Source organism: Anser cygnoides, chromosome 10, assembly GCF_040182565.1.
Source record: "Anser cygnoides isolate HZ-2024a breed goose chromosome 10, Taihu_goose_T2T_genome, whole genome shotgun sequence".
Classification (NCBI taxonomy): domain Eukaryota; kingdom Metazoa; phylum Chordata; class Aves; order Anseriformes; family Anatidae; genus Anser; species Anser cygnoides.
The window spans coordinates 14,595,261-14,618,270 of record NC_089882.1 but is presented as its reverse complement, the minus strand read 5'-3'; the positions used below and the strand labels follow the sequence as shown (position 1 = coordinate 14,618,270).

The window sequence follows — 23,010 nt, the reverse complement described above, 5'->3', positions numbered from 1 at the left end:
GTCCCGGGGCAGGGACAAGGGGACAGGGTGACACAGCCCACCGGGTCTGTTTGCAGAGGCCAGTGCGGAGCAGACGCTGCGGACCAACATCCTGGGCCCCACGGCCATCCAGGTGCTCTGGGTCGCCCTCCGCGAGGCCCGCGGCTACCGCCTGGAGTGGAAGAGAGCCACAGGTTGGGCTCGGGGCGCCCGGTCCCCGATGTGACCCGGGGCTGGCAGCCCACGGTGACACTGCCATCCCCGCAGGACCAGAGCCCCCCAGGACGGTGTCGCTGCCCAGCAGCGTCAGCAGCTACCAGCTGACGGGGCTGCAGCCGGGCACCGAGTACCGCATCACCCTCTACACGCTCTACGATGGCGGGGAGGTGGCCACCCCTGTCACCACCTTCCAGACGGGTGAGTGGCCCTGGGGCTGTCCCCAGCCTCGTTAGCAGTGCCCTGGGACTGAGATATCACTCGTGGCATGCTCAAGCTGGGACCAGAGCCACACGACTCCCATATCACCAGTCCCAGCCCGGGCCGAGGACAGGGTGACAGCAATGCCACCTGGCTCCAGCTCACCGTGTCTCCTTGCAGGCGTGGAGGTGCCCGTGGGCGCCGTGACGGACCTGCGGCTCCTCGAGGACATGGGCAGGAGGGTACGGCTGGGCTGGACCGGCGTCCCTGGCGCCACCGAGTACAAAGTGACGGTGCGCAACGCCCAGGGTGAGCCGGCAAGATGGGGATGGGGGGGCACCGCTGGGGGGGCACCGCTGGGGTGACAGCACTGGGGACCTCGGCCGGTGCTGAGGCTCCTGCGGCCGCCCTGCTCCCGGCAGATGGCACAGAGAGGACGAGGCGTGTCCCAGGCAGCCAGACGGTGCTGGAGCTGGGTGACCTCCGGGAAGGTGTCACCTACCTGGTGCGTGTCTCAGCCCTCGTGGGTGGCCGGGAGGGCAGCGCCGACACGCTCAACATCCGTGTCAGTAAGTCCACGCTGCCTGCTCCCCCCGGTGTGCTGTCCCCATTGAGCACCAGGGTGGCCATGGGGCCCTTGGGGGTGGCCCCGTGCTGATGCCCCGGTGCTGTCGGGCGCTGCAGAGTACCCGGCGGTGGGCAGCATCTCCGAGCTGCGGGTGACGGAGGCCGGTCCCAGCCAGCTGCAGGTCACCTGGAGGGGGCTGCCAGGCGCCGGGGGCTACCGGCTGACGTGGCGGGCCAGTGACGGTGAGTGTGGGGGCTGCGGGGTGGGGTGGTGATGCTGTGGGAGCCCTCCCCACCCCGGCTGTCTCTCCTAGGCCAGGAGCAATCCCGCTTCCTCCCTGCCGACCCCACCACCTTCACCATCGAGGGGCTGCGAGCTGGGACCGTCTATGCCATCGGTGTCTCTGCCATCGTCGACGGCCGTGAGGGTCCCCCTGTCACCACCACGGGGCGGACAGGTGAGGCAGCCCCTTGCTTGCTGATGCCAGCTGTGCCATTTGCCGTGGGCACAAGTGACAGTGGCCTTCCCCTTGTCACACAGCGCCCGAGCAGGTGGGGACAGTGTCCCGGCTGGAGGTGCAGTCGTCCAGGAGCAACGTTGCCCGTGTCACCTGGGTCGGCGTGCCGGGAGCCACCGCGTACCGCGTGGTGTGGAGCCGCAGGGACGGTACCGTGGGACGGAGACAGGGGATGGGGACAGGCTCTGATGGTGGCAGGGTCCGGGGCTGACTCGTGGTCCTCGGCAGGGGGCTCGGAGAGCAGCCAGCGGGTTCCCGGCCACATCAGCTCCTTCGACATCCCTGACCTGGAGGGAGGCGTCTCCTACACCGTGAAGGTCACGGCGCTCATCGGCAACCGGGAGGGCAATCCCGTCTCCATCATCGTCACCACCCGTGAGCTCCGGGGGACGGGGACAGCACTCCGGCGGGGTGCCCTAAACCCTGCCCTAATGCCTGCCCTTCTCCCTGCAGCGGAGGCAGCCCCGGTGCCCCCCATCAGCGGATTCCAGGTGACGGAGGCCTCGGAGCAGCGCCTGCGCCTGGCCTGGGTGCCGGTGGCCGGCAGCACCGGGTACCGGCTGACCTGGCGCCCGGCCGAGGGTGAGTGCGGCATTGTCCCCGTCCTGCACGGCCACGCCGTCCCCCGGCCCCTCATCTCTCTGTCCCCATGCAGGAGGGCCCCAGCGCAGCCAGCAGCTCCCGGCCGCCTCCAGCTCCTACGACCTGGGGGGGCTGGAGCCCGGTCGGCGCTACCATGTCAGCATCACCAGCGTGGTGGGCGGCCGGGAGAGCTCGCCCGTCACCGTCACCGCCGTCACCGGTAAGGGGCTGTGTGGGGCCGAGGGAGCATCGCCCCTCCACCACGGGGACCCAGTCTCAGGATGGAGAAGGGTGGTGGGTGGGAGGTCGGGAGAGGGACGGGGGCTACCCCATGGGGCCGGGACACCCCATTCTCCCCCTCGGCAGCTGCCCCCGGCCGTGTCACCAGCCTGCGGGTGACCGACGTGCGGAGAGACTCCGTGACGCTCGCCTGGACCCCTGTCCCCAGTGCCTCTGGGTACGTCCTGTCCTGGAGCCCTCCTGCAGGTGAGGCGGGCACGTGGCTTGGGGGGAGGCTTGCTGTCCCCAGGGGGGGCTTGCTGTCCCCATCCCCATCCCTGCTGACTCTCCATGGGTGGCAGCCGGCGGCGAGGCACAGCGGGCACTGCCGGGCACCGCCAGCTCCCAGCAGGTCTCCGGGCTGCGCCTGGGCCAGCGCTACACCTTCACCATCCGCCCGCTCCTCGGCAGCGCGCCGGGGGCCGAGACCTCCGTCAGCGAGCGCCCAGGTACCGCCGGGTGCCGGGGGATGATGCGGGGCGGTGATGGCCCTGTGCTGGTGGCTGCCTCACTCCTTCCTCTGGCAGTCTGCAGGGACGCCCGAGGTGACATCGTCTTCCTGGTGCACGGCACCCGTGACAGCTCCTCTGGCGCCGACGCCGTGCGCAGTCTCCTCTCCAACACCGTCACTGCCCTGGGACGCCTGGGCCCCGATGGCACCCAGGTACGGGGCTGCCGTGGTGGTGGGGGGCGGTGGTGCCACCCCTGTCCCTTTTGGTACTGAAAGGGGGCTTATAAAAAAGGTGGAGAGTGGCTATTTACTTGGGCAGATAATGATAGGACAAGGGGGAATGGTTTTAACCAGGAGTTTAGATGTTAGGAGGAAATTCTTTGCTCAGAGGGTAGCGAGGCACCGGCACAGAGGAGCTGGGGGTGCCCCATCCCTGGAGGTGCCCCAGGCCAGGCTGGAGGGGGCTGGGGGCAGCCTGGGCTGGTGGGAGGTGCCGTGCCCATGGCAGGGGGTTGGAGCCAGGGGGTCTTTAGGGTCCCAACCCGAGACGTTCTGTGGTTCCCACACCCCGCAGGTGGGCCTGGCCACCTACAGCTACCGCAGCCTGCCCTGGCTGCTCCTCAACCGCTCCAGCGACCTGCCCGCCGTGCTGGAGCAGATCCGCACCATGCGCTACGAGGAGCCCAGCGGCAACGCCATCGGTGAGGGGACGAGCTGGGGCTGGGGCAGCGGCCCGCGGGACCTTGTTAACACCCCCTCGTCCTTTTTCCCTCCCCAGGAGCAGCCATCACCTTCGCCAGGACCTACCTGCTGAGCCCCGGCGCGGGGCGCCGGCCCGGCGTGCCGGCGGTGCTGGTGGTCCTGGCCGACGGCCCCTCTGGGGACGATGCCATCGCTGCGGCCAGGGACATCAAGGCTGCGGGTGAGGGGGGACGGGGTCCCTGCAGGATGGGATCCCCATGGGTTGGGGCCCCCCCGGGTGCTCCAGCTCAGGTGCTGAGGGTGCTGCTGGCGCAGGGGTGCGGGTGCTGGCGGTGGGCTTGGAGGGGGCAGACCGGGAGCAGCTGCGGCGCATGGTGACGGCCGAGGACCCGCGCTTCGTCTTCCCCAGCCGCGGCGCGCTGCAGGAGCTGGAGGGAGAGCTCACCGACGACCTCTGCACCATCATCTCCACCAGGGTGAGGGGCCGGGCTGCCTGGGGGGAGCAGCCCCCATGGGGAGGGTGCAGGGCTTTTCCTCCCCAGGTTGACGTGTCCTCCCCTTTTCTCACCAGCCCGAGCCGGAGCCGAAGCCCTGCGCCGTGCAGTGCCCCAAGGTGAGTGTCCCCGTGCTGTGGGGGCTGAGCGGGCACTGGGGACTCCTCGTCGTGCCCACAGCATCGGCACAGTGTGGGGCTGAGCGTGGGGCTGGCAGAGGGGTGCAGCCCCTCACCCCTTTACTCTGTCCCCTTGCAGGGCGATAAAGGGGACCCTGGAGAGGCGGTAAGTGTTTTGGGGTACCCCCCTGTAGCTGGGGGGGGTCTTTGTGACCCAAATCCTGCTTGTGACAGCCCGCAGTGGATGCTGATCACTGGCTTTGTCTCCACAGGGGCCACAAGGGCGTACGGGGCAGCCGGGCCCTCCCGGAGAGCCGGTAATGTCCTGCTTGGGGGTGCGGGGGGAGGTGGGGGACATCACAGCCCCCGTGTCCCCCTGTCCTGCCGGTGGGTGGGTGCCGGGGCAGGGATCGGCACAGCCCTTGCCGCAGCAGTGGAGGGGACAAGCGTCCCTTGGCCACCACCTGCCACCAAGCCTGTCCTCTCTGCTGTCCCAGGGCCGCCACGGGCTGCCTGGTCCCCCAGGACCTGTAGGACCACGGGGTCCACCAGGAGAGAGCGTCGAGCAGCCAGGAAAGAAGGGGGACAGAGTGAGTAACCCCCTACCCGCACAGCCCGGGGTCCTCAGGCACAGGGACCTGGCCCCCGGGGGCCTCTTTCTGCCCCTCCATCCTCTCCCCCAAAATTCACCTGGTGAGGAGGGAGCTGGGGGGAGCCCCACTGCTCCATCACACCCCAGCTCGGTGTGCAGAGGGAAGGTGGCACTGGGGCCAGCGCTGCTGGGGTCACCTGTGGCACTGCTGTGACACTTCTCTCCCCTGCAGGGATTCCCTGGAGCTGATGGGGGGCCAGGAAGCCCTGGCCGCCCCGGGAACCCCGGGTCCCCCGGGCAGCCGGTGAGTGTGGGTGTCCCCGTGGGTGTCCCCGTGGGTGGCCCCGTGGGTGAGCCGGCACCGATCCAGCCCCAACTGATGGCTCTGTCCATCACCCAGCCTCCCCTGCTTGCTCCAAGCTCTCTGCTCACCCCTTCCTGGCACCAGGGGGTCTCCTTGGCTGGTGGGGTCACCGCTGTCCCCAGTGCGTGTCCCCCAGGCCAGGAGTACTGGGCAGGTACTGACCATCCTGCCTTGGCTGGAGCCCCCGTCCCCATCCCATCCCCATCCCATCCCCATCCCACCCCATCCCCTCTCCCCATCCCGGCAGGGATGTGCTTTCACCTCCTGAGCTGTTGTTTTCCAGGGCACCCAGGGCGTCCCCGGCCCCCGGGGGGATCCTGTGAGTATGGCCCCATCCTCCCCAACCCCGCGCCCCCCACGAACCCCTGCTCACTCCCACCTTTTATCCCCAGGGGCCGCGGGGACCGACGGGGCTTCCTGGCCTCAAGGGGGAAAAAGGCGAGCCGGTAGGTGAGGGGCACGGGGCTGTGGGGGGACATCTCACCACCTGCACCTCCTTGGGCGTGGTGCTGGGGAGACCCCAGGTTGTCCTGCCCCGGGGACATGGTGGGATCTGTGGGGACGCCGATTTATTTTATTTTATATTTTTCCCCTCATTCAGGGAGAGCCCAGGGTGATTGTGGATGGAGGACAGGGTCTGCCCGGACGGAAAGGGGAGCCGGGCACGCCGGTATGGATGGGGGTGTGGATGCTGGGGGGGTTTCCACCCGCACCCCGTGCCCCCCCAGCTGATGGAGCATCTCTCTCCTCCAGGGCAACCCTGGCCCCCCCGGCAGCCCTGGCCCACGGGGGCCCTTTGGAGATCCAGGCCCTCTGGGTCCCACGGGGCCCATGGGGCCACCGGGACCTCCGGGAGACTTTGTAAAGGTACGTGCCCCCCAGTGCTGCATGGGGACAGAGGGACAGCCGGCAGCTTGAAGCTGCTCCCCTAACGTGATGCTCCCGGTGCTGCACGGCTCCTTCCTTGCCGTGTTTGCTCTCCGTGCCCTCCTCCATCATCCATGCCCCTTGTGAGCCGTTGCCCCATCATTTGGGGGTGGGGTGAGGCATGAGGAGAGCCCAGACCCACCCTTACCCTCTTGCTTTTACCCTTGCAGGGGGAGAAGGGTGACCGAGGGGAGAGGGTAAGTGGCTCCACGTGCCCCTGGCTCCTCAGCCCCCCTCGGTGCCTCAATGGGGGTGAAGATGTCCCAGGGCACTTCAGCCTCCCTGGGAGGGGCTGAGCCGTGGGGCTGTCACGCCAGGCTCACCAAGCTCACCCCTGTCTCTGCAGGGCCCCCCCGGACTTGTGGATGGGGCAGCGCCCCGAGGGGAGCCAGGCCCCCCGGTGAGTCCGGCCCCTGGGCCAGCGAAGGGGAGCGGGGCCGCGGGCAGCCGGGTGCCCCCAGGGGCTGAGCTGTCCCCTCGCTGCTCTCTTGTAGGGTCTGCCTGGGGACCCCGGCCCGCGGGGGCCTGCTGGCACCCCTGGACCCAAGGGCGAGAAGGTAAGGGGGTGGTGGGCCCCCCCCGCCGGCTCTGCGGCGGGGACACACGTCCCCATCTCATGGTGTGCTGCCGGCTTTCCTGCCCCCCAGGGTGACGGTGAGGACGGTTTGCCAGGGCCACCCGGCCGCCCAGGGGACCCAGGGGACCGGGTGAGTGTCCCAGGACAAAGGAAGGTGGGAGGTGACATCCTCCCCCCACGGGAGGTGACATCTTCTCTGCCCTCCTCTGCAGGGCCCGCGGGGACTGCCCGGGGAGCAGGGCAGGAAGGTGAGTGGTACGAGACCGAAGGGCGCTCCCGCGGTGCACCCGCATCCCCCAGCCCCTCTGGGGGGAGAAAAGGGGCCCGGGGGCTGTGTGGGGACCCGTGCCACCCCCTGCGGGTCCTGCCAGCCCCCAACCCCATCTTCTGTGCCAGGGAGACCGCGGGGCGCCAGGCGAGCTGGGAGAGACGGGCGAGAAGGTGAGGTGGGGACAGGGGCTGCCTGCTTCGGTGACCTCTGGGGTCCCCGTGGCACTGGGGAGGCTGTGGCCCTGGGTGACCGCCAGGAGTCTCGGGTGGGATTTGGGGATCAGCACTGCTCCCTGCCTCATCCGTGGGGCCTGGGGCAGCGTGTGGGGCGGGAGGAAGGCTGCCTGAGACGCTCCTCTGCTTCGCTCCGCAGGGGGACCGTGGCGCGCCGGGTCCTGAGGGCGAGAAGGTAGGCGGGCTGGGGGGCCGTGGCCATGCTGGGGCGACGCCTGCCCTCCCTAGGAGATGCAGTCCCTGGCACCTTCCTCTTCGTCTTTCTCTCTTCCTCCAGGGCGAAGTGGGAGCCCCAGGACGGCCGGGGCCATCGGGCAGAGAGGTGAGCATGGGCGGTGGCGATGCCGCCCTGAGGACGGCGGGGTGGCCGTGCCCTGGGTGCGTGTCCCCGGGCACCGCCAGCCCCCTGAGGTCTCCTCTCCTCACCAGGGAGCTCCGGGACCAGCCGGACCACGGGGCGAGAAGGTGAGGGAGAAGCAGGGTGCCGGGGGGCTGTGGGCTGTGGGGAGGGGGCCAGCACTCACGCCCGTGTTTCCCCAGGGTGATCCAGGAGCGCCCGGCGAGCCCGGCCAGCCGGTAAGCGGTGCTGCCCGGCACCTCGCCCCATCCCTGGGACAGGGAGCTGCGGCAGCGCCCAGCACTGTCCCAACGCTTCTCCCCCAGGCAACCAGCGTGGCCAGTGCCAGAGGAGAGAAGGTAGCCCTGTCCCTGTCCCTGTCCCTGCCCCTTGTTGGTGTCCCCGGGGCACGGCAGGGCTGGACGTCAGCACCATGGGGACGCCCGTGCTGCTCCCCAGCTACACGGTGGGGAAAAGGGAGGTCTGGGGGGGCTGATGGTGGCACTTCATCTGCTGCAGGGTGACAGAGGCTTCCCAGGACCAGAAGGGCCTCCTGGCCCCAAGGGCGATGTGGGAGAGAGAGGTGCCCGCGTGAGTACTGCCGGGGCTGGGCATGGGGGCACGCAGCCCCCCCGGGCACCCCCTTGCTGTCGCATGGTGCCAGTCCCGTTGCTCCAAGCTGCTCCCCTTTGTGTTTAGGGTGACCCTGGTCTGAGCATCCCGGGCCCGGCCGGCCCCAAAGGCGAGCAGGGCGATCGGGTGAGTCCGGGTGAGCCCGCGGGGCTGGGGCTGGGGGGGTCTGACCCCGACACCCACCCCAGCCCCCCGTAACACGTGCTGTCCTTCTGCGACCCCCAGGGCATCCCTGGCCTTGCTGGCAGGAGCGGCCCCAAGGTAAGGGCGTTGCAGGAGGCATCGCCCCTCCGTCTGTCTGTCTGTCCATCCGTCAGGCGCTGGAGGGGTAGTGCCTGGGGGAGCAGAGGGTGCTGTGCTGAGCCCCTTTTCCCCCTTTCCCCCCCCTCCATGGCACCCTGACCCACTCCCCACTTGCATCCCCAACCTAGGGGGACCCGGGGGAGCCGGGCGAGAAGGGCGAGCCGGGCCGAGCGGGCACACCAGGGCAGACGGGGCTGCGTGGCAAGGAGGTACGTGGGGCTGGGGGCCGGGGGGACATTGGGGGGGGGATGCCGTGGCCCCGATTTGGGGTGGGCTAGCGGGGAACAGCACATGGGGATGTTGGTGACTTGTCCTTTTGTCCCCCGGCCGCTGCTGCTGACCTGTGCCTCAGGGCGAGCGTGGAGAGAAAGGTGACGAAGGCACCCCGGTGAGTGAGGGCCCTGCCAGAGCACTGCCCCCCCTCTGCCCCCCCTCTGCCCCCCACCCCGCTCACCCCCTCTGTCCCGCAGGGCGAAGCAGGCCTGCCTGGCAAACCCGGAGACAGGGGCCCGCGGGTAAGTGCCGGGCTGGCGGGGAGACCGGGGCTGGGCGAGACACCTGGGTGGCTCAGGCTGACGTCTGCCCCCCTCTGCCCCCCGAACCAGGGGCTGCCCGGGTACCGCGGCCCCCCCGGGGAGAAGGGCGACCTCGGGGACCCGGGTCCCGAAGGCAGAAACGTGAGTACCACCGTGGGCGTGCCCGTGGCACCCTCTCCATGAGGGTACCCCCTGTCCCTTCCCCATGGGTACCCTTGTCCCCTCCCCGTGGGGGTACCCTCATCCCATGGGGGTACCTTCTTCCCATGGGGGCACCCTCATCCCCTCCCTGCCCATCCCCTCTCCTGCAGGGCGCCCCAGGAGCACCAGGGAACAAGGGTGACCGTGGCGAGCCGGTGAGTGACGCTCCCCCCGGCGGCACGCAGCCACCCGCCTGTCCCCCACCAGCCCTGCTGTCCCCTCCTGGGACGCACCAGGTCCTGCTGACCCCCTCCTCTCTCCCTTCTCGCAGGGGCCTCCTGGACCCCCGGGACGAACAGTAAGATCTGCCCAAACCCCTTTCCCCATCGGCGGGTCAATGCCCGCTCTGATGGCCCCTCTCTGCCCTGCAGGTGGATGCGGGGCTCGGAGGAGCAGGGGAGAAGGGCGAGAAGGTAACCAACAGCCCGCACCGGGCGCTCGGCATCGTGCTGTGGGACCTGTGCCTTCTGTGCTGGCCCCAGGCAGTGCTCTCTGACTGCCGTGCCTCCCCCCGCAGGGGGACCCTGGGGACCCCGGCGAGGACGGAGCGAAGGGTGCCAGGGGTGACACCGGCCCCCCCGGCCTGCCGGGAGAGAGGGTACGTGCGGGGTGCCCGTTGCGGGGGCGATGGGGCACTGAGGCGAGCAGTGCTCTGGAGAGCTGGAGGGTGAAAGGTGGGCACTGGGGCTCCCCCTGCCCCACCTGAGCAGCTTCTCTCTTGCAGGGCATCGAGGGCCCCCGCGGCCCCCCTGGCACACGGGTGAGTGCCCCCTTCCCCACGGCGGGGTCCGTGCCCTACTCAGCCCCCTGTTGGGGGTGACAAGGGGCTTACTCCCTCGTCTTCCCACCCCACAGGGTGACCCTGGGGACCGAGGCTTGCCAGGAGAGAAGGTGAGGGGCTGGGGGCTGCCCTGTGACACCCCCGTCCCTGCCTGTGGTGGCACCTCCCTGCCCAGGCTCTCAGGCTGGAGAAAGCATCCTGAGTCTTTTTTTTCCTTTTTTCTCCTTACAGGGAGAGCGTGGCCCACCGGGGCTGGACGGCCGCAACGGGCTGGAAGGGAAACCTGGGCCCACAGGGCCCCCCGGGCTGAGGGTGAGCGTGGAGCTGGGGGGGGGGCACCGGGAGTGGGGGCTGCAGGGGCTGGAGGAGGTGATGGAGCAGAGGAACCGTCCCACTGCACGTCCTCTGCTTCGGGATGGAGATGCTTGTGGCAAAGGTCTCTCCCTCACATCCTTCTTGTCCGCAGGGGGACCCAGGGAAGCAGGGGGACCCCGGCCGGGATGTAAGTACCTCCTGGGAGCGCGGGTTGGGGTTGTGCTCCTGCTGGGGACATTGCCCTCACAAGGCACTGCGGTCCCGCCCCGAGCTCCCTGTTCTGGGGCCGCACAGCGGGACCGTCCCCAGCCCGGGTACAGCGCCGCCATCCCCGGCCCTGCTCCCTCCTCCCAAATTCGGCTGCAGAGGCCTCCCCCTGTCTCCTCTCCCCGCAGGGGCTGCCGGGGCTGCGTGGGGAGCAGGGCCCGCCTGGCGCCGTGGGACCCCTGGGGCCGCCCGGCCTCCCCGTGAGTACCAAACGCCCTGCGCCGCGGGGACGTGCCCTGCCCCGTGCCCTCTGTGGCTGCTCCCAGCTGGTTCTGTCTGCCTGGAGCCCCCCTGGCTCCCTGTTCTGGGGGGGGGTCCCTCACCGCCTCTGCTTCCCACCAGGGCAAACCCGGCGACGATGGCAAGCCTGGCCTCAACGGCAAGAACGTGAGTAGGGGAGCGGGGCTTGGCTTCGGGGCACCCCCGGGGACCCCGAGGGCTGGAAACCCCAATCAGACACGAGGGTGAGGGGGGTGTGGGGCAAAGGGCCCCAGCCCTGTGCCAGCCAGTGCCCGTGGCAGGGGCACTGGGGTCGGGCACTGGGGTCTGGCACTGGTTCACAGCCTCCATCTGCAGGGAGAAGACGGGACACCAGGAGAGGACGGGAGGAAGGTGAGGAGCAGAGCCTGGGCCGTCCCCGTGCCCACAGTGGGCACCCCATTCCCTGGGCTCTGGGGCTGGGGACGCAACCTTCTGAGTCCTTTTCTTCTTTTTCTCTTTTTCTCTTTTTTTATTTTATTTTTTATTTTTTTTCCCTTCGCAATGCCAGGGCGATAAAGGCGATGCCGGGGCCCCTGGCAGAGACGTGAGTACCTCCGAGCTGGGGCTCCCCCGCTGCCCCACGTGGCGGTGGGGTGTCCCCACTGGGGACAGTGCCTGGGCACCCGTGTCCCAGGGTGACACCGCTCTCCTGGCAGGGCCGCAGCGGTGCCAAGGGCGAGCAGGGGGACAGCGGCGTGCCCGGGCCCCCCGGCCCCCCTGGCCTCCCCGGCATCCCTGGGCAGGTCGGCCCCCCAGGCCAGGTTTGTAGTCCCCAAGCCCTCGGTGCCACCCAGGGCCAGCAGGACCCCTGCCCCACGGCTCCCTTGGGGCACTGCCCCGTGTCCGTGGGTGCCATCGTGTCCCCTCCGTGTCTTCTAGGGGTCACCGGGCCTCCGCGGGGTTGCTGGACCCAAGGTAGGTGTGTTCCTGACCCCAGCCCTCCATGGCAAAGCTCTGGGGGGGACCATGCCCCAAGGGACGAGTCCTTTGGGGCCCCTGCTCCCCCCAACACCTCTGCTGTATTTCAGGGGGACCCAGGGGAGCCTGGACCGCGAGGGGAGCCGGTGAGTACCCAGCACTGAGCCCAGGAAGCTGGGAGCACCCCAGAGAACCGCAGCCCTGCCTAGGCAGCACCTCGTGGATGTTAACTCTGAAACCTACTGAGGGCAGCACCAGCCTGCTCCCCTTGCCCGCCGTACATCTCATTCCCTCTCACCCTAAATATAGGGACGACCTGGCATCCGCGGTGACCCCGGGACTGCAGTGGTGAGTTCCCCACCACCACCCCACGGGGCTGGAGGAGCCCCCAGAGCCCCAGCGGTGGCAGCGGCACGACGCCAGCTCCCTGTTTAATGTCCTTCTGTTGCAGAACGTCGAGCGTAGCCTGGAAGCCCTCGGCATCAAGGTGGGCAGGCTGGGAGCTGCCCTGCGCTTGGCGGGGCTGGTGATGGCGCCGTGACTGGGGAGCACGACCCCCTGAGCCGTGCCTCTTTCCTCCCTCCCAGGTCTCATCCCTTAAGGAGCTCACGGGTGCCTACGACGGGAGCTCGGACTCGTTTCTGCCCGTGTCCGAACGGCTGCGGGGGCAGAAGGGCAGCCGGGGGGAGCCAGGAGAGAGGGGCCCCCCGGGACGGGAGGTGAGAGCTGCTGGGCTCCGGGGGCTCCTGTGGGCACCTTCCCACCCCCCTGCTGTGCCCAAATTCACAGCCCCGTGTCCCCCTTCCCGTCTAGCTCTGATCTGTGCATCTTGGGGTGCCCACCCCACAACCTGGCACGGTCCTGGCTCTGGCAGCCCTGCTTGTTTTTTTTTCTTGCAGGGCTCCTTAGGCTTCCCCGGTGAGCGAGGACCCAAAGGTGACAAAGGGGACCAAGGCGCCCCCGGCCCCCAGGGCCCTGCAGGCCGGGCTGTGGGCGAGCGGGGCCCCGAGGGGCCGCCCGGGCAGCCGGGGGAGCCTGGCAAGCCGGGCATCCCGGGGGTGCCGGGCCGGGCCGGGGAGCTGGGGGAGGCCGGGCGGCCCGGCGAGAAGGTGAGTGAGGGGGTGCGGGCTGGGGGACCTGGCCCCCGTGCTTGGGGACAGCTCCGTGACCTTGCACTGCCTCCTTTCCCCAGGGCGACCGGGGTGAGAAGGGCGACCGGGGTGAGCAGGTGAGCCCAAACCGGGACAGCGTCCCAGTGTCCCCCCTCTGTCCCCCGGTGCTGTGATGGGGAGATCCCCGGGGGGCACAGGGCTGCCCCATGGGGGCCAGGGTCAGCCACGCAAGGGCTGGCTCTGCCTCCTTTTCCTCCGCTGTCTCTTTGATGCTCCCCCTATTTTCCTTATGGCTAGGGCAGAGATGGCTTGCCAGGCCCCCCAGGCCCCCCAGGGCCCAAGGTAGGTGACGGATGCTGCCGGGGACCCTCTCCAAGAGGTGCCAGTTGGTGCCTCTGTGGTGGGCGTCCACGTCTGGCCCCCCGGCACAGGGGCTCAGCGAGGGCTGTGCCACTGGGGGACCTCCCGGGGGTCCCCTGGGTGCCAGCCCTGACGGCGCTGTGCCCGCAGGCAGACGTGATGGAGGGCAGCCTGATGGGCTTCCCAGGGGAGCGCGGCCCCCCCGGACCCAAGGGAGCGAAGGTGAGTGCCTGGGGAGAAAGGAGCAGGGCGACAACGGAGCCAGCCCCCCGGAGCTGTTTGGGAACGATGTGACAACCCCGAGCTGGGCCGGGGCAGGGGACAGCGGGTGGGCATCCCAGCTGCAGCACGTGAGGCTGGCAACATCCCCTCTTCCTCCTCCTCCTCCTCCTCCCTGCAGGGTGAGCCGGGTGCCGAGGGCGAGCGAGGACCCAAAGGAGATAAGGTCTGCGTGTAGTAAGTCTCCCGTGGCTCCTCCGCTTCTCTCTTCCTCCTGCGCTCCCTTTCCGGGCTCGGCACCAGCTCTCTGCTCTCCCCTCTCCGTGTGCTGCCAGCGAAGCCCCGGGCAGGGGCGCAGCTGGGGACGCCCCTCTCTGGGTGCAAGAGGGATGTGGGGCCAGGCGGGGGGACGGGGACGGGGACGGCCTTGCCTGCAGCGCAGGTCCCACAACCCCGCACCTCTCCCCACGGCAGGGCGAAGGCGGGCCGCGGGGCGAGCGAGGAGAGCCTGGCGAGAAGGGCAGGGATGGCTCCCCGGTGAGTATGGCACTGGACCTCCGTCCCCATCATCCCCGTGGTCTCCATCCCCATGGTCCTCATCCTCATCCCCATGGTCTCCATTCCTGTCTCCATCATTCCCATCCCCATCATCCCCACGGTCTCCATTCCCGTCCCCATCATCCCCATGGTCTTCATCCTCATGCTCATGGTCTCCACCCCCAACTCCATCATCCCCATCCTCCTCATCCCCATGGTCTCCACCTCCATTTCCATCTTCCCCATCCCCCATCTCCGTTCCCGTCTCCATCTCCGTTCCCGTCTCCATCTCCGTTCCCGTCTCCACCATCCCCGTGGCCCCATCTCCACCCCACTGTCTCCACCTCTTCTTCCAGGGCCTTCCAGGAGAGAGGGGTCTGGCTGGCCCCGAGGGGAAGCCGGTGAGTGGGGATGCGGGGGGGATGTGTTCTGGGAGGGGTGGGAAGGTCCCGTGGTCCCACAGCAGCTGCCACCAGCCCCAGCGGGAGCATTCACATGTTGTTTGCCTCCTTCCCTCCCCCACAGGGCCCGCAGGGCTTTAGAGGGCCCCCCGGCCCCCCAGTAAGTACCCCGCAGCCGGGTACTGCGCAGTGGCACCGTGCTCATCCCCTGGGGAGCTTCTGGGGCAAGCGGGGCCGCTCGGAGGTGCCGGGGTCCCGCTTACCCCCTGGCTCTGACATGCTTCTTTGCAGGGCTTGCCAGGCTTCCCCGGCGTGCTGGGACGCCCGGTAGGTGTCCGCCCCCCCCTGCATGTCACCGTCCCCCTGCATGTCACCGTCCCCCTGCATGTCACCGTCCCCCTGGCTCTTGCTCCGTGGGCCCTTGGCACGGCGCATCCTGGTGGGATCTGGCCGGGCTTGTCCCTGCTTGGTGTGGGTGCCCAGAGCCACCGTGCACCGGGGACCCGCTGACCGCATCTCTTCCTCCCCCCCAGGGCAACCAGGGAGAGCCGGGGCCACCAGGACCTCCGGTAAGGACCCCCCCCCGTGTCCCCGTGCTGGGACCGCGCTGTCCTGCTGCCCCCTCCTCGTCCCGAGGAGCCGTGCCACCAGGAGGCACCAGGAGGACATAATGTCACCTTGTTCCCTGCAGGGCACCGCTGGCCCCCCAGGGACGCAGGGCCCAGCCGGGATGAAGGTACATCATCATCATCACCACCACCACCACCACCACATTTGACCCTGCAGAAGAAAGCACGGTGCCCTGCTGGCACTGGGGGCCGTGGGGAAAAATGTGGGGCTGGTCCCCTGCTGGAGCCAGCCCCTGGGGGGTTCAGGGGACGTGGGGACGCGGTGTGGCTGCGGTGGCAGGGGCGTCGGGGCACGGGGACCGACGCAGGTGCTGTCTCCACAGGGTGACCCGGGGGAGCCTGGTGCCAGCATCCGGGTGAGCCTCCACTCCCTCCCCACCAGCGCCAGCCTGGTCCCCGAACCCACAGCCCTTCCCAGGGGACAGCTGATGTCCCGGCTGTCCCGGAGAGATGTGCCAGGGTGGCATCTCCTCTCTGACCCTGCTTTTTCCATTGCAGGGCTTGCCCGGTCCCCAGGGCAGCATGGGACTGCCTGGCCCCCCTGGCCCCCCCGGCCTGGTGGTAGGTATCCGCAGGCACCCATCCCTTGAGAGCTTCCCGTCCCTGTGCCTGGGTCCTGGCTTAATTTTTGGTCGTGCCCCCATTACAGGGTCCGCAGGGTGCCCCCGGGCTGCCAGGACAAGTGGTGAGCGTGCCTTCCCCACCCGTCGTCCCGCGGGGATGCCGGCCCCCAGGGGCTGGGGGGCTGCGGGGTGCGCACAGCCCCATCCCCGCTGTGCCGTCCGCAGGGGGAGAGCGGCAAGCCGGGCGTGCCGGGCCGGGACGGCGTGTCGGGGAAGGACGGCGAGCCGGGGATGCCAGGGAAGATGGTAACGAGGCCGGGCAGCCCGGTGCCATCGCTCCGGGGCTGAGAGGCTCAGCACGGGCTGCGGAGCTTTGGCGGCCGCGGCTGAGAGCTGCGTGCTTTGTGCCAGGGTGTGCCGGGACCTTCGGGCCCTGCCGGCCCCAAAGGGGAGCCAGGGGACGCCGGAGCCCCGGGGCAGGTAAGTGCAGGGCTCCCCGCAGCCTCCCCTGCTCGCCGGGACGCAGCAGAGCCCCCCTAACCTGACGCCTCTCTCCCCTGCGCCCCAGGCCATCACCGGCCCCCCCGGTGCCAAGGGCGAAAAGGTAAGGAGCTGGGGTACGTGGGGGGCCCCCACCCCGCAGCGGGCAGGGGTCCGCAGGGTGCTGAGCCTCGTGTCGCTGCAGGGCGAGCCGGCGCTGCTGGAGGGAGTGCTGCTGGGCGAGCCGGTGAGTTGGTGCCCTCAACCTCTGAACTGTGCCCCTCCGGGGTGCTGCAGCCCCCCCCGGTGCTGCTCTCCCATCCCTAATGCCTCTCTCCCCCTCCCCAGGGATCCAAGGGTGCCCGGGGCTTGCCCGGCCCCAAGGGAGAGAAGGTGAGGAGTTGTCCCAGGCACGGAGGGGGCCGTGGGGGTCCGGTCACCTCCGCTGCCCCCCCTAGTCACACCCCCCTGCTGTCTGCTTGTGTCCCCCTGTCAGGGGGAGCCCGGAGGATCCGGAGAGCCGGGAGACCCCGGGGAAGACGTGAGTAGGGGGCACTGGGGGGAGGGCAGCACCGTCACCTCCCAAGGGGAGCCCCCCCTTACCCCGTGCCCCAGCCACCCCCCAAAACCCAGCCCTCCCTGACGGCTCCGTGTCCTTGCAGGGAGCCAAGGGGGCGTCCGGAGCCAAGGGGGAGAAGGTAAGTGTCCCTGCCGCGGGGACACGCTGCCCGGGCACCCCATGCCCCCCAGGGGTGACCGTCCCCGTGCTCTCTGCCACCACGCAGGGCTCTCCGGGTGTCGGTGTGCGGGGACCACCAGGACAGGACGGGCCTCCGGGCTTGAAGGTAGCCCCTTCCCTTGTCCCTGTCCCTGTGTCCCCCGGCTCTCGCCATGTCCCAGGTGCCCGATGCCATCCCGGCCCAGCCGGACAAGGCAGAAGCACGTTCCCATTTCCCTGGGCCACGTCTCTTTTCTCCCCGCTGCAGGGTGACATCGGCTTGCCAGGACCCCCAGGACCCCCGGGCTTAGCGGGCATCGCCGGGGCACCGGGACAGCCGGGCCTGAGAGGGGACAGCGGGCAGCCTGGCGCGCCAGGTGCCCCAGGAGAGCGGGTAACGGCAGCGGCCAGCACCCGGCCTCGCTGACGGGGCGGCCTCGGGCAGCCCCAGCGGGGTCTCAGCAGCCCCAGTCCCGGTCCCTGCCCCGGTCCCTGCCCGCTCAGCACCGTGTCCCCACCAGGGGCTGATCGGCTTTCCCGGGAGGGACGGCGCCGCAGGACCACCAGGACCCCTGGGACCCCCGGGGCCAGCGGTGAGTAGGGGGGGCTCCAGTACTGTGGTGCCCCCAGGGAGGGGGCAGGATCTGTCCCTGGTCCCATCCTGGCCCAGGCGGGGTGGCTGGGCCCTGGCACCACCTTCCCGTGGCTCGCTCACCCTCTCCTCTCTTTTAGGGCACACCTGGGGCCGCTGGCCAGAAGGGTGACAAGGTGAGACCGGGGACGGCCCTATAGCACGGGGGATGTGGGGCTGCAGCCCCCACCTCGGGTGGTGCTGAGCCCGCTCTGGACGATGGCACGTGGGCACCTGCCCTGTGCCAGGCTCTTGGGGCAGTACAGGGGGGGGTCACAGGATGTCCCCTGGCATGGCGGGGGGGGGACACAGCACAGCTGGGGCCATGGGCAGCTGGGACGGGGACAAGATCTTGCTTTCCCCCTGCAGGGTGACCCCGGGGCCGGGCTGCCAGGAGCCAGAGGCGAGCGTGGCGACCCAGGACCGCGGGTAGGCACCACCACAGACCCCCCCCATCCCACCACCAGCCCCCCCATGTCCCCACCTCAGGCACGGGGTGCCGCTGGGGGTGCCCCCATCCCAGACCCCTTCCCTCACATCCCCTTTTCTCCTCCTCGCAGGGTGAAGACGGGCGCCCGGGGCTGGCAGGCGATCGCGGGCCGACGGTACGTACCCAAAGCTCGCTGCCCCCCCGCCAGCTGTGTGTGTGTGTCCCCCCCAACCGCCCCTCTCCTCTGTCCTGCAGGGCTTGCCTGGGGCCCGAGGGGAGCGCGGGGACAAGGTAAGGGACCCCCCCCGGGGGCTGAGGGACTGGGAGGGGGGGACGCCTCCCCGGGGAGGTGCTGCCCCCTCCCATCTCCACATCTCACCGTCCCATCCCCGCAGGGAGACGTCGGGGCCATGGGGCCCAAGGGAGACAAGGTGAGACCCTGGGGCTGGGGTGGTGGCGGGGGGGCACAGCAGTGCCGTGCCCCCACCCTGCTCAACCCAAATCTCTCACAGGGCGATAGCGTCGTGGTGGAGGGGCCCGCCGGGGCGCGGGGCAGCAAGGGGGAGCCGGTAAGAGATGGGGGGCTCCTCGCTGCCGGGGGGCGCGTTGTCCCCACGGTCCTGCCCTGGGGAGCTGGCTCCCCCCATCCCAACGTGCATCTCCCTGACCCCATCCCTCCGCTTCCCCCTCTGCAGGGAGAGCGTGGCCTGAAGGGCTCAGAAGGGGACAAGGGGGACAAGGGCGAGCAGGGCATGCCCGGAGAGAAGGTATGGGGCTGGGGGACGGGGGACTGGAGGGCTGGGGGACACACAGGAGGGGGCGTCCCCGTGCCCCACGTTTCTGCTTGCAGGGGGCGAGGGGCGAGCAGGGCGAGAAGGGCTCCACGGGCTTCCCCGGGGCACGCGGCCCCGGCGGGCAGAAGGTAAGGGGCTGGGCACCCACTGGGGGTGCTGGGGGTGCTGGGGTCACCGTCCCCTGGCCTGAGCCCTGCCTTCGCCTTCGCCAGGGAGAAGTCGGCGTGCCAGGGGAGCCGGGAGAGCCGGTGAGGAGACACGTCTCGGTGCTGCCGCCACGCTGCGATGGGGCAGGATGGGTCCCCATCACGCTGTGCGCTTCCCGCAGGGCCAGCCCGGCCGGGATGGCATCGCTGGAGCCCGGGGAGAGAAAGGAGACGTGGGGTACCTGGGCATGCGTGGCCCCAAGGTGGGTCGTCCCCGCTGCACGACGGCCAGCACCCGTGCAGGCCGGGCAGGGCGCTGACTCCCCCCGTCCCCACAGGGTGACCGCGGCATGAAAGGCGCCTGTGGCCTCGACGGGGACAAGGGCGAGAAGGTGAGCGGGTGCCCACGCTGCGGAGCCCCTCCGTCCGTCCCTCAGCCACCGGGGATGGCTGAGCCCGGACCTCAGCCCCACAGAGGCATCACAGGGACCCCGGTGAGGGTCCCCTGCTCGGGGTGAGCCCCGAGGGCGAGGACTGACGCCCGCCCTGCCTCTCTCCTGCCTGCTGTAGGGAGAGCCGGGGCTGCCGGGGCGCTCGGGACTGCCGGGGAGGAAAGGCGAGCCGGTAAGCGCCGGGGTGGCACTGGGATGGTGTGCGGATGCACAGCGGGGGCTCACCGATGTCTGCTTCATCCCGCAGGGAGAGCTGGGGCTGTCAGGAGTGCCGGGGGTCCCCGGGAAGGAGGGACTCATGGGACCCAAGGTAGGGCAGGGAGAACCATGCTGGGACCTTGGGGATGGTCCTGGGGCTGCTCCCCTCCATCCCCCACTGCCTGCGCCTTCCTCTCCCCAGGGCGACCGGGGATTCGACGGGCAGCAGGGAGCCAAAGGAGACCAGGGGGAGAAAGGAGACCGGGTGAGCGGGCTGGGAGGGGACGTATCCATCGCACCGCTTTGGCTTCACCAGCATCAAGCCTTGCTCCGTGGGGCATCGGAGCCTGATGCTCCCAAAAGCCGGTGCTCTGGGGACACCCCAGCTGTGGGGACAGAGCATGGCCCCGGTGCCTGCTCTGGGACGTTTCCAGCCCATCCCTCTGCTGTCCCGCAGGGTGCTCCAGGCGTTATCGGTGCCCCCGGCCCCCGGGGCAGTGACGGGGCTCCCGGCCCCCCTGGCCCCCCAGGCAGCATTGGCCCGCGAGGTCCCGAGGGCATGCAGGGCCAGAAGGTGAGTCCGTGCCGCGGTGGGGGCAGGACCTGTCCCCGGAGAGACCAAGGAGGCGGCGGCATCAGGAGTCGTGTCCCAGCTCCGTACCTGCCCTGCCAGCTCCATGGCTTTGGGGACCTCCCTTGTGTCCCCCTGCCCAGGGAGGGGACAGGAGAGGGGAGGTTTGGGACCCTTCTCCTGGGGCTGGGCTGGACCCAGGGCACCGGGGAGGGCAGGGAGACTCCGGGGCTCACAGGGGAGCCACCGGCCAGACCCTGAGCCCGTGTCCTTCGCAGGGGGAGAGAGGCCCCCCCGGGCAGGCGGTGATGGGGGCTCGCGGCGTGCCCGGCATCCCCGGCGAGCGAGGAGAGCAGGTGGGTGAGCGGGCACCCGGCCCTGCCCCGGGGAGCCCCGGGGGCGGCTCCCACCTCTGCTCTGCTTGTCCCTAGGGCAGTCCTGGTGCTGAGGGGCTCCGCGGGGAGAAGGGGGAGCCGGGCATGACGGTAAGGGGCTGGGGGACCCCGGCACAGGGGTGACGGGCTGGGAAGGGCACCGCATCTGTCCCACTGATGATGATGGAGGAGCATGCCCCACCTCCGGGCTCTGCTCAGCACGTGAGCCCGGGGGAAAGTTTTCCGCATCTCTAATCCCAATTTCCCTTGTGACACACATCGTTCCCCCCCCTGCTCGTCGGCAGGAGGAGGAGATCCGGGCTTACGTCAGGCAGGAGATGAGCCAGCACTGCGGTGAGCATCCCCTGCCTGCCCCGGGGCTGGGGGTCTGTCCCCACAGCCCCTAATCCCCGCAGCCCCTGACCCCCCCAGCCCCTAACCCCTGCCCCGTCTGTCCCACAGCGTGCGGAGGGCAGCTCCCACGGCGCCTGGATTCCCGTGAGCACTCAGGTTGTGTCCCCGTCCCTTTCCCTGTGCCCCTGCCCCTCTTGGCTGCGCTTCCAGATAGGCCACCATTTTTTGGGGGGTCTAGAGGCCACTGGGACCCCCTGGGACCCCCTGGGACCCCTTGGTACCCCTTGGTCCTTGCTGTGGTGTTGGGAGCCAGAGCCGGGACAGGCGAGCTGGCTGGGGATGGGGGCACAGTGTTGGGTGGGATGGGGCACGGGGGCTGCGGGGGGGCACGGGAAGAGCTGGGGGCTTTGTTTCCAAGGAGGCTGGGGGAGCCAGGCCAGGAGCATCCTTCACGCTGCCCACGGAGGAGGAAGAAGTGTCCGCCAGGAGAGGGAACGCGGCCAAACAGGTGATGGAGAGCCTGGAACCCCCTCCCAAGAGGAGCCGTGTGGCATCCCTGCTGTGCCCGGGGCTGGCAGCAGGGACCTCCGAGCCTCTGGGGGACGCGGTGCCCCCAGCACCCCATCCCTGGGCTGCAGCAGTGCCTGGGAGGTGCTGGGCTGCTCTGCACCCTCAAGGGGAGGGTTTTCCTTGGGGAGCAGCAGAAAAGTGCCCCAGGGTCCCCTCGCATCCCACTGATGCCCGTGCTGTCCTCCCCCCCAGGTCTATTTTCCCAGTACCCCCCCACCCAGCCGCTCCCTGCTCCCAGCGCTCACCTCGTCCCTGTGCTGAAGCTGTCACACGCCGAGGAGGAGGAGGAGGAGGAGGAGGAGGGTTAGTGCCATCCCTCTGCTTTTTGTCACCGTCCCTTTTACGCCTGCTCTGCGGGTGCCCAGCCCTTTGCTCACCAGTACCTGGGGGTGCCCAAACCCCCACAGGGCTGCGAAGGGCAGCGTGGGGGGTGATGGGGGCTGCTCACGGCGGGTGCTGCCTGCAGGGCAGGACAGGCGCGTCCTCATGGACACCAACGACCTGGAGTACGACAGCACCTACGCCGATGAAGAGGAGGAGGACTACGAGGCAGACAGCTCGGAGCAGCCTGCCGCTGACGGTGAGCTCCCGCTGCCCGCAGGGAGAGCAGCTGGGCCGGAGGTGCCGCGGTGCGGGGCTGCCCCGTGCCTCCAGCGCCGCTGCACCCCGTGCGCCCTCACCGCCGCCCCGTGTCCCCGCAGCCTCGCCCTGCGGGCAGCCCCTGGACGAGGGGGGCTGCGAGCGCTACACGCTGCGCTGGTACTACAGCCAAAGAGCCGCCGAGTGCCGGCCCTTCGTCTACAGCGGCTGCGGGGGCAACACCAACCGCTTCGGCAGCCGCCGGGAGTGCGAGCTGCGCTGCGGGCAGCAGACGGGGGCAGGTAGGCACGGCACGGCACGGCACGGCACAGGCTGTGCTAACATGGAGCAGGGACGATGCTCTGACGCCACCTCGCCTCTCTCCGCAGGTGCCCCCCGGGGCGGCGCTGGCAGCGCTGCGGGCGGGCGGCCGGAGGCGTAGGGCGGGCAGCGTCCCCTCGTCCAGGGCTGCCCGGCTGCTGCTCGGGATGGAGCTGGGCTGCCCCGGCCCCCCGCAGGAACCTGGTGCTATTTCTAACGTCTCTTTTTTGTTGCTCATGGGTTCTTCCCTTCACCTTTCGTTTTGTCGCCCACTAAGGTGAAATCTTTATCAAATTGGAGATCGGCCCCTTCGCAAGCCTTTCACCCCCCCCCCTCCAAACCCGAGCCTTCTCAGGCTGCTGCTGGTTTGGGTTTTAACTTATTTGCTGCCACTGGGACAGCTCCTGGCCCCGTGTCCCCTCTTGGGCTGCCTGGAGCTGGGACTGGGCATGGCTGGGCCCCCTCCCCGCCTCCATCACCCTCATCCCCGAGGTTGAAGGCTCCCCTTGTCTCCCCCTTGCCCCTCCAGGAACTGCCTCCTGCTCCGTCCCCGGCCGAGGCGGTGCCTCCCTGCACAACCCCCTGCCCGCCCCAGCCACCCGCTCCATTTGAATAAATTTCACCTCGCCCAGGACCTGGTTCCCCTTGGGCGGGCGCGGTGGCTTGGCAACACCCTGCCAGCGCCACGCCTGCCCCCAACCCGGGAGCCGTCAGGGAAACCCTGAGGATGGTGCTATGTTAGAGGAGGTTCCTGCCCGCCTGCGCGCCCCCGAAGGCTTTGGGAAGGCGACGCGGGCTCCTCCGCGTGCTGCTGCTCTGTGTATATCTGTATACAGCGAATGTATATGTGTATCACGGCGGGACAGTAAAGGTGTGCTCACGGAAAGGCGCCCTGCTTCTTGGTGCGTCGCCTCTCCCCTCGCAGCCCGTGTCCCCCCCCCCAAGGG

General features: G+C 69.7%; 1 protein-coding gene across 9 annotated transcripts in view; it reads left to right on the top strand.

Annotated features, from left to right (window-relative positions):
* The window catches only part of COL7A1 (collagen type VII alpha 1 chain), a 28,816-nt gene extending 5,867 nt beyond the window's left edge, over window positions 1-22,949 (top strand). For 3 of the 9 annotated variants that reach the window (XM_067002838.1, XM_067002837.1, XM_067002832.1), the window contains exons 13-120: window positions 57-173; window positions 247-396; window positions 577-705; window positions 819-965; window positions 1,081-1,206; window positions 1,278-1,421; window positions 1,505-1,630; window positions 1,710-1,856; window positions 1,935-2,063; window positions 2,137-2,283; window positions 2,430-2,549; window positions 2,645-2,791; window positions 2,870-3,006; window positions 3,368-3,494; window positions 3,572-3,715; window positions 3,811-3,971; window positions 4,067-4,108; window positions 4,248-4,274; window positions 4,381-4,425; window positions 4,606-4,698; window positions 4,933-5,004; window positions 5,348-5,383; window positions 5,457-5,510; window positions 5,666-5,734; window positions 5,818-5,931; window positions 6,162-6,188; window positions 6,338-6,391; window positions 6,486-6,548; window positions 6,639-6,698; window positions 6,781-6,816; window positions 6,965-7,009; window positions 7,212-7,247; window positions 7,350-7,394; window positions 7,502-7,537; window positions 7,613-7,648; window positions 7,736-7,768; window positions 7,929-8,000; window positions 8,109-8,168; window positions 8,268-8,303; window positions 8,474-8,554; window positions 8,698-8,733; window positions 8,816-8,860; window positions 8,951-9,022; window positions 9,193-9,237; window positions 9,354-9,380; window positions 9,454-9,495; window positions 9,600-9,680; window positions 9,807-9,842; window positions 9,938-9,973; window positions 10,095-10,175; window positions 10,330-10,365; window positions 10,574-10,645; window positions 10,788-10,832; window positions 11,022-11,057; window positions 11,215-11,250; window positions 11,363-11,467; window positions 11,586-11,621; window positions 11,735-11,770; window positions 11,934-11,972; window positions 12,076-12,111; window positions 12,212-12,343; window positions 12,524-12,733; window positions 12,817-12,852; window positions 13,034-13,078; window positions 13,247-13,318; window positions 13,497-13,541; window positions 13,790-13,852; window positions 14,209-14,253; window positions 14,545-14,580; window positions 14,787-14,822; window positions 14,945-14,989; window positions 15,206-15,238; window positions 15,381-15,443; window positions 15,532-15,567; window positions 15,671-15,751; window positions 15,857-15,925; window positions 16,014-16,049; window positions 16,131-16,172; window positions 16,274-16,318; window positions 16,422-16,466; window positions 16,588-16,623; window positions 16,711-16,770; window positions 16,912-17,037; window positions 17,165-17,236; window positions 17,376-17,411; window positions 17,644-17,703; window positions 17,835-17,879; window positions 17,960-17,995; window positions 18,100-18,135; window positions 18,217-18,273; window positions 18,400-18,471; window positions 18,555-18,626; window positions 18,711-18,746; window positions 18,827-18,907; window positions 18,983-19,036; window positions 19,215-19,268; window positions 19,344-19,406; window positions 19,497-19,559; window positions 19,752-19,868; window positions 20,144-20,221; window positions 20,297-20,350; window positions 20,545-20,593; window positions 20,702-20,749; window positions 21,012-21,101; window positions 21,356-21,466; window positions 21,630-21,743; window positions 21,865-22,044; window positions 22,132-22,949. In XM_067002838.1, coding sequence (XP_066858939.1) covers window positions 57-173; window positions 247-396; window positions 577-705; window positions 819-965; window positions 1,081-1,206; window positions 1,278-1,421; window positions 1,505-1,630; window positions 1,710-1,856; window positions 1,935-2,063; window positions 2,137-2,283; window positions 2,430-2,549; window positions 2,645-2,791; window positions 2,870-3,006; window positions 3,368-3,494; window positions 3,572-3,715; window positions 3,811-3,971; window positions 4,067-4,108; window positions 4,248-4,274; window positions 4,381-4,425; window positions 4,606-4,698; window positions 4,933-5,004; window positions 5,348-5,383; window positions 5,457-5,510; window positions 5,666-5,734; window positions 5,818-5,931; window positions 6,162-6,188; window positions 6,338-6,391; window positions 6,486-6,548; window positions 6,639-6,698; window positions 6,781-6,816; window positions 6,965-7,009; window positions 7,212-7,247; window positions 7,350-7,394; window positions 7,502-7,537; window positions 7,613-7,648; window positions 7,736-7,768; window positions 7,929-8,000; window positions 8,109-8,168; window positions 8,268-8,303; window positions 8,474-8,554; window positions 8,698-8,733; window positions 8,816-8,860; window positions 8,951-9,022; window positions 9,193-9,237; window positions 9,354-9,380; window positions 9,454-9,495; window positions 9,600-9,680; window positions 9,807-9,842; window positions 9,938-9,973; window positions 10,095-10,175; window positions 10,330-10,365; window positions 10,574-10,645; window positions 10,788-10,832; window positions 11,022-11,057; window positions 11,215-11,250; window positions 11,363-11,467; window positions 11,586-11,621; window positions 11,735-11,770; window positions 11,934-11,972; window positions 12,076-12,111; window positions 12,212-12,343; window positions 12,524-12,733; window positions 12,817-12,852; window positions 13,034-13,078; window positions 13,247-13,318; window positions 13,497-13,541; window positions 13,790-13,852; window positions 14,209-14,253; window positions 14,545-14,580; window positions 14,787-14,822; window positions 14,945-14,989; window positions 15,206-15,238; window positions 15,381-15,443; window positions 15,532-15,567; window positions 15,671-15,751; window positions 15,857-15,925; window positions 16,014-16,049; window positions 16,131-16,172; window positions 16,274-16,318; window positions 16,422-16,466; window positions 16,588-16,623; window positions 16,711-16,770; window positions 16,912-17,037; window positions 17,165-17,236; window positions 17,376-17,411; window positions 17,644-17,703; window positions 17,835-17,879; window positions 17,960-17,995; window positions 18,100-18,135; window positions 18,217-18,273; window positions 18,400-18,471; window positions 18,555-18,626; window positions 18,711-18,746; window positions 18,827-18,907; window positions 18,983-19,036; window positions 19,215-19,268; window positions 19,344-19,406; window positions 19,497-19,559; window positions 19,752-19,868; window positions 20,144-20,221; window positions 20,297-20,350; window positions 20,545-20,593; window positions 20,702-20,749; window positions 21,012-21,101; window positions 21,356-21,466; window positions 21,630-21,743; window positions 21,865-22,044; window positions 22,132-22,184 — 7,616 coding nt within the window. In that variant the 3' untranslated portion in view covers window positions 22,185-22,949. Of the gene's footprint in view, window positions 1-56; window positions 174-246; window positions 397-576; window positions 706-818; window positions 966-1,080; window positions 1,207-1,277; window positions 1,422-1,504; window positions 1,631-1,709; window positions 1,857-1,934; window positions 2,064-2,136; window positions 2,284-2,429; window positions 2,550-2,644; window positions 2,792-2,869; window positions 3,007-3,367; window positions 3,495-3,571; window positions 3,716-3,810; window positions 3,972-4,066; window positions 4,109-4,247; window positions 4,275-4,380; window positions 4,426-4,605; window positions 4,699-4,932; window positions 5,005-5,347; window positions 5,384-5,456; window positions 5,511-5,665; window positions 5,735-5,817; window positions 5,932-6,161; window positions 6,189-6,337; window positions 6,392-6,485; window positions 6,549-6,638; window positions 6,699-6,780; window positions 6,817-6,964; window positions 7,010-7,211; window positions 7,248-7,349; window positions 7,395-7,501; window positions 7,538-7,612; window positions 7,649-7,735; window positions 7,769-7,928; window positions 8,001-8,108; window positions 8,169-8,267; window positions 8,304-8,473; window positions 8,555-8,697; window positions 8,734-8,815; window positions 8,861-8,950; window positions 9,023-9,192; window positions 9,238-9,353; window positions 9,381-9,453; window positions 9,496-9,599; window positions 9,681-9,806; window positions 9,843-9,937; window positions 9,974-10,094; window positions 10,176-10,329; window positions 10,366-10,573; window positions 10,646-10,787; window positions 10,833-11,021; window positions 11,058-11,214; window positions 11,251-11,362; window positions 11,468-11,585; window positions 11,622-11,734; window positions 11,771-11,933; window positions 11,973-12,075; window positions 12,112-12,211; window positions 12,344-12,523; window positions 12,734-12,816; window positions 12,853-13,033; window positions 13,079-13,246; window positions 13,319-13,496; window positions 13,542-13,789; window positions 13,853-14,208; window positions 14,254-14,377; window positions 14,414-14,544; window positions 14,581-14,786; window positions 14,823-14,944; window positions 14,990-15,205; window positions 15,239-15,380; window positions 15,444-15,531; window positions 15,568-15,670; window positions 15,752-15,856; window positions 15,926-16,013; window positions 16,050-16,130; window positions 16,173-16,273; window positions 16,319-16,421; window positions 16,467-16,587; window positions 16,624-16,710; window positions 16,771-16,911; window positions 17,038-17,164; window positions 17,237-17,375; window positions 17,412-17,643; window positions 17,704-17,834; window positions 17,880-17,959; window positions 17,996-18,099; window positions 18,136-18,216; window positions 18,274-18,399; window positions 18,472-18,554; window positions 18,627-18,710; window positions 18,747-18,826; window positions 18,908-18,982; window positions 19,037-19,214; window positions 19,269-19,343; window positions 19,407-19,496; window positions 19,560-19,751; window positions 19,869-20,143; window positions 20,222-20,296; window positions 20,351-20,544; window positions 20,594-20,701; window positions 20,750-21,011; window positions 21,102-21,355; window positions 21,467-21,629; window positions 21,744-21,864; window positions 22,045-22,131 lie in introns of all 9 variants that reach the window. The other 6 variants (XM_067002836.1, XM_067002835.1, XM_067002833.1 and 3 more) reach the window with 6 other exon arrangements.
* Window positions 22,950-23,010: the final 61 nt, after the last annotated feature.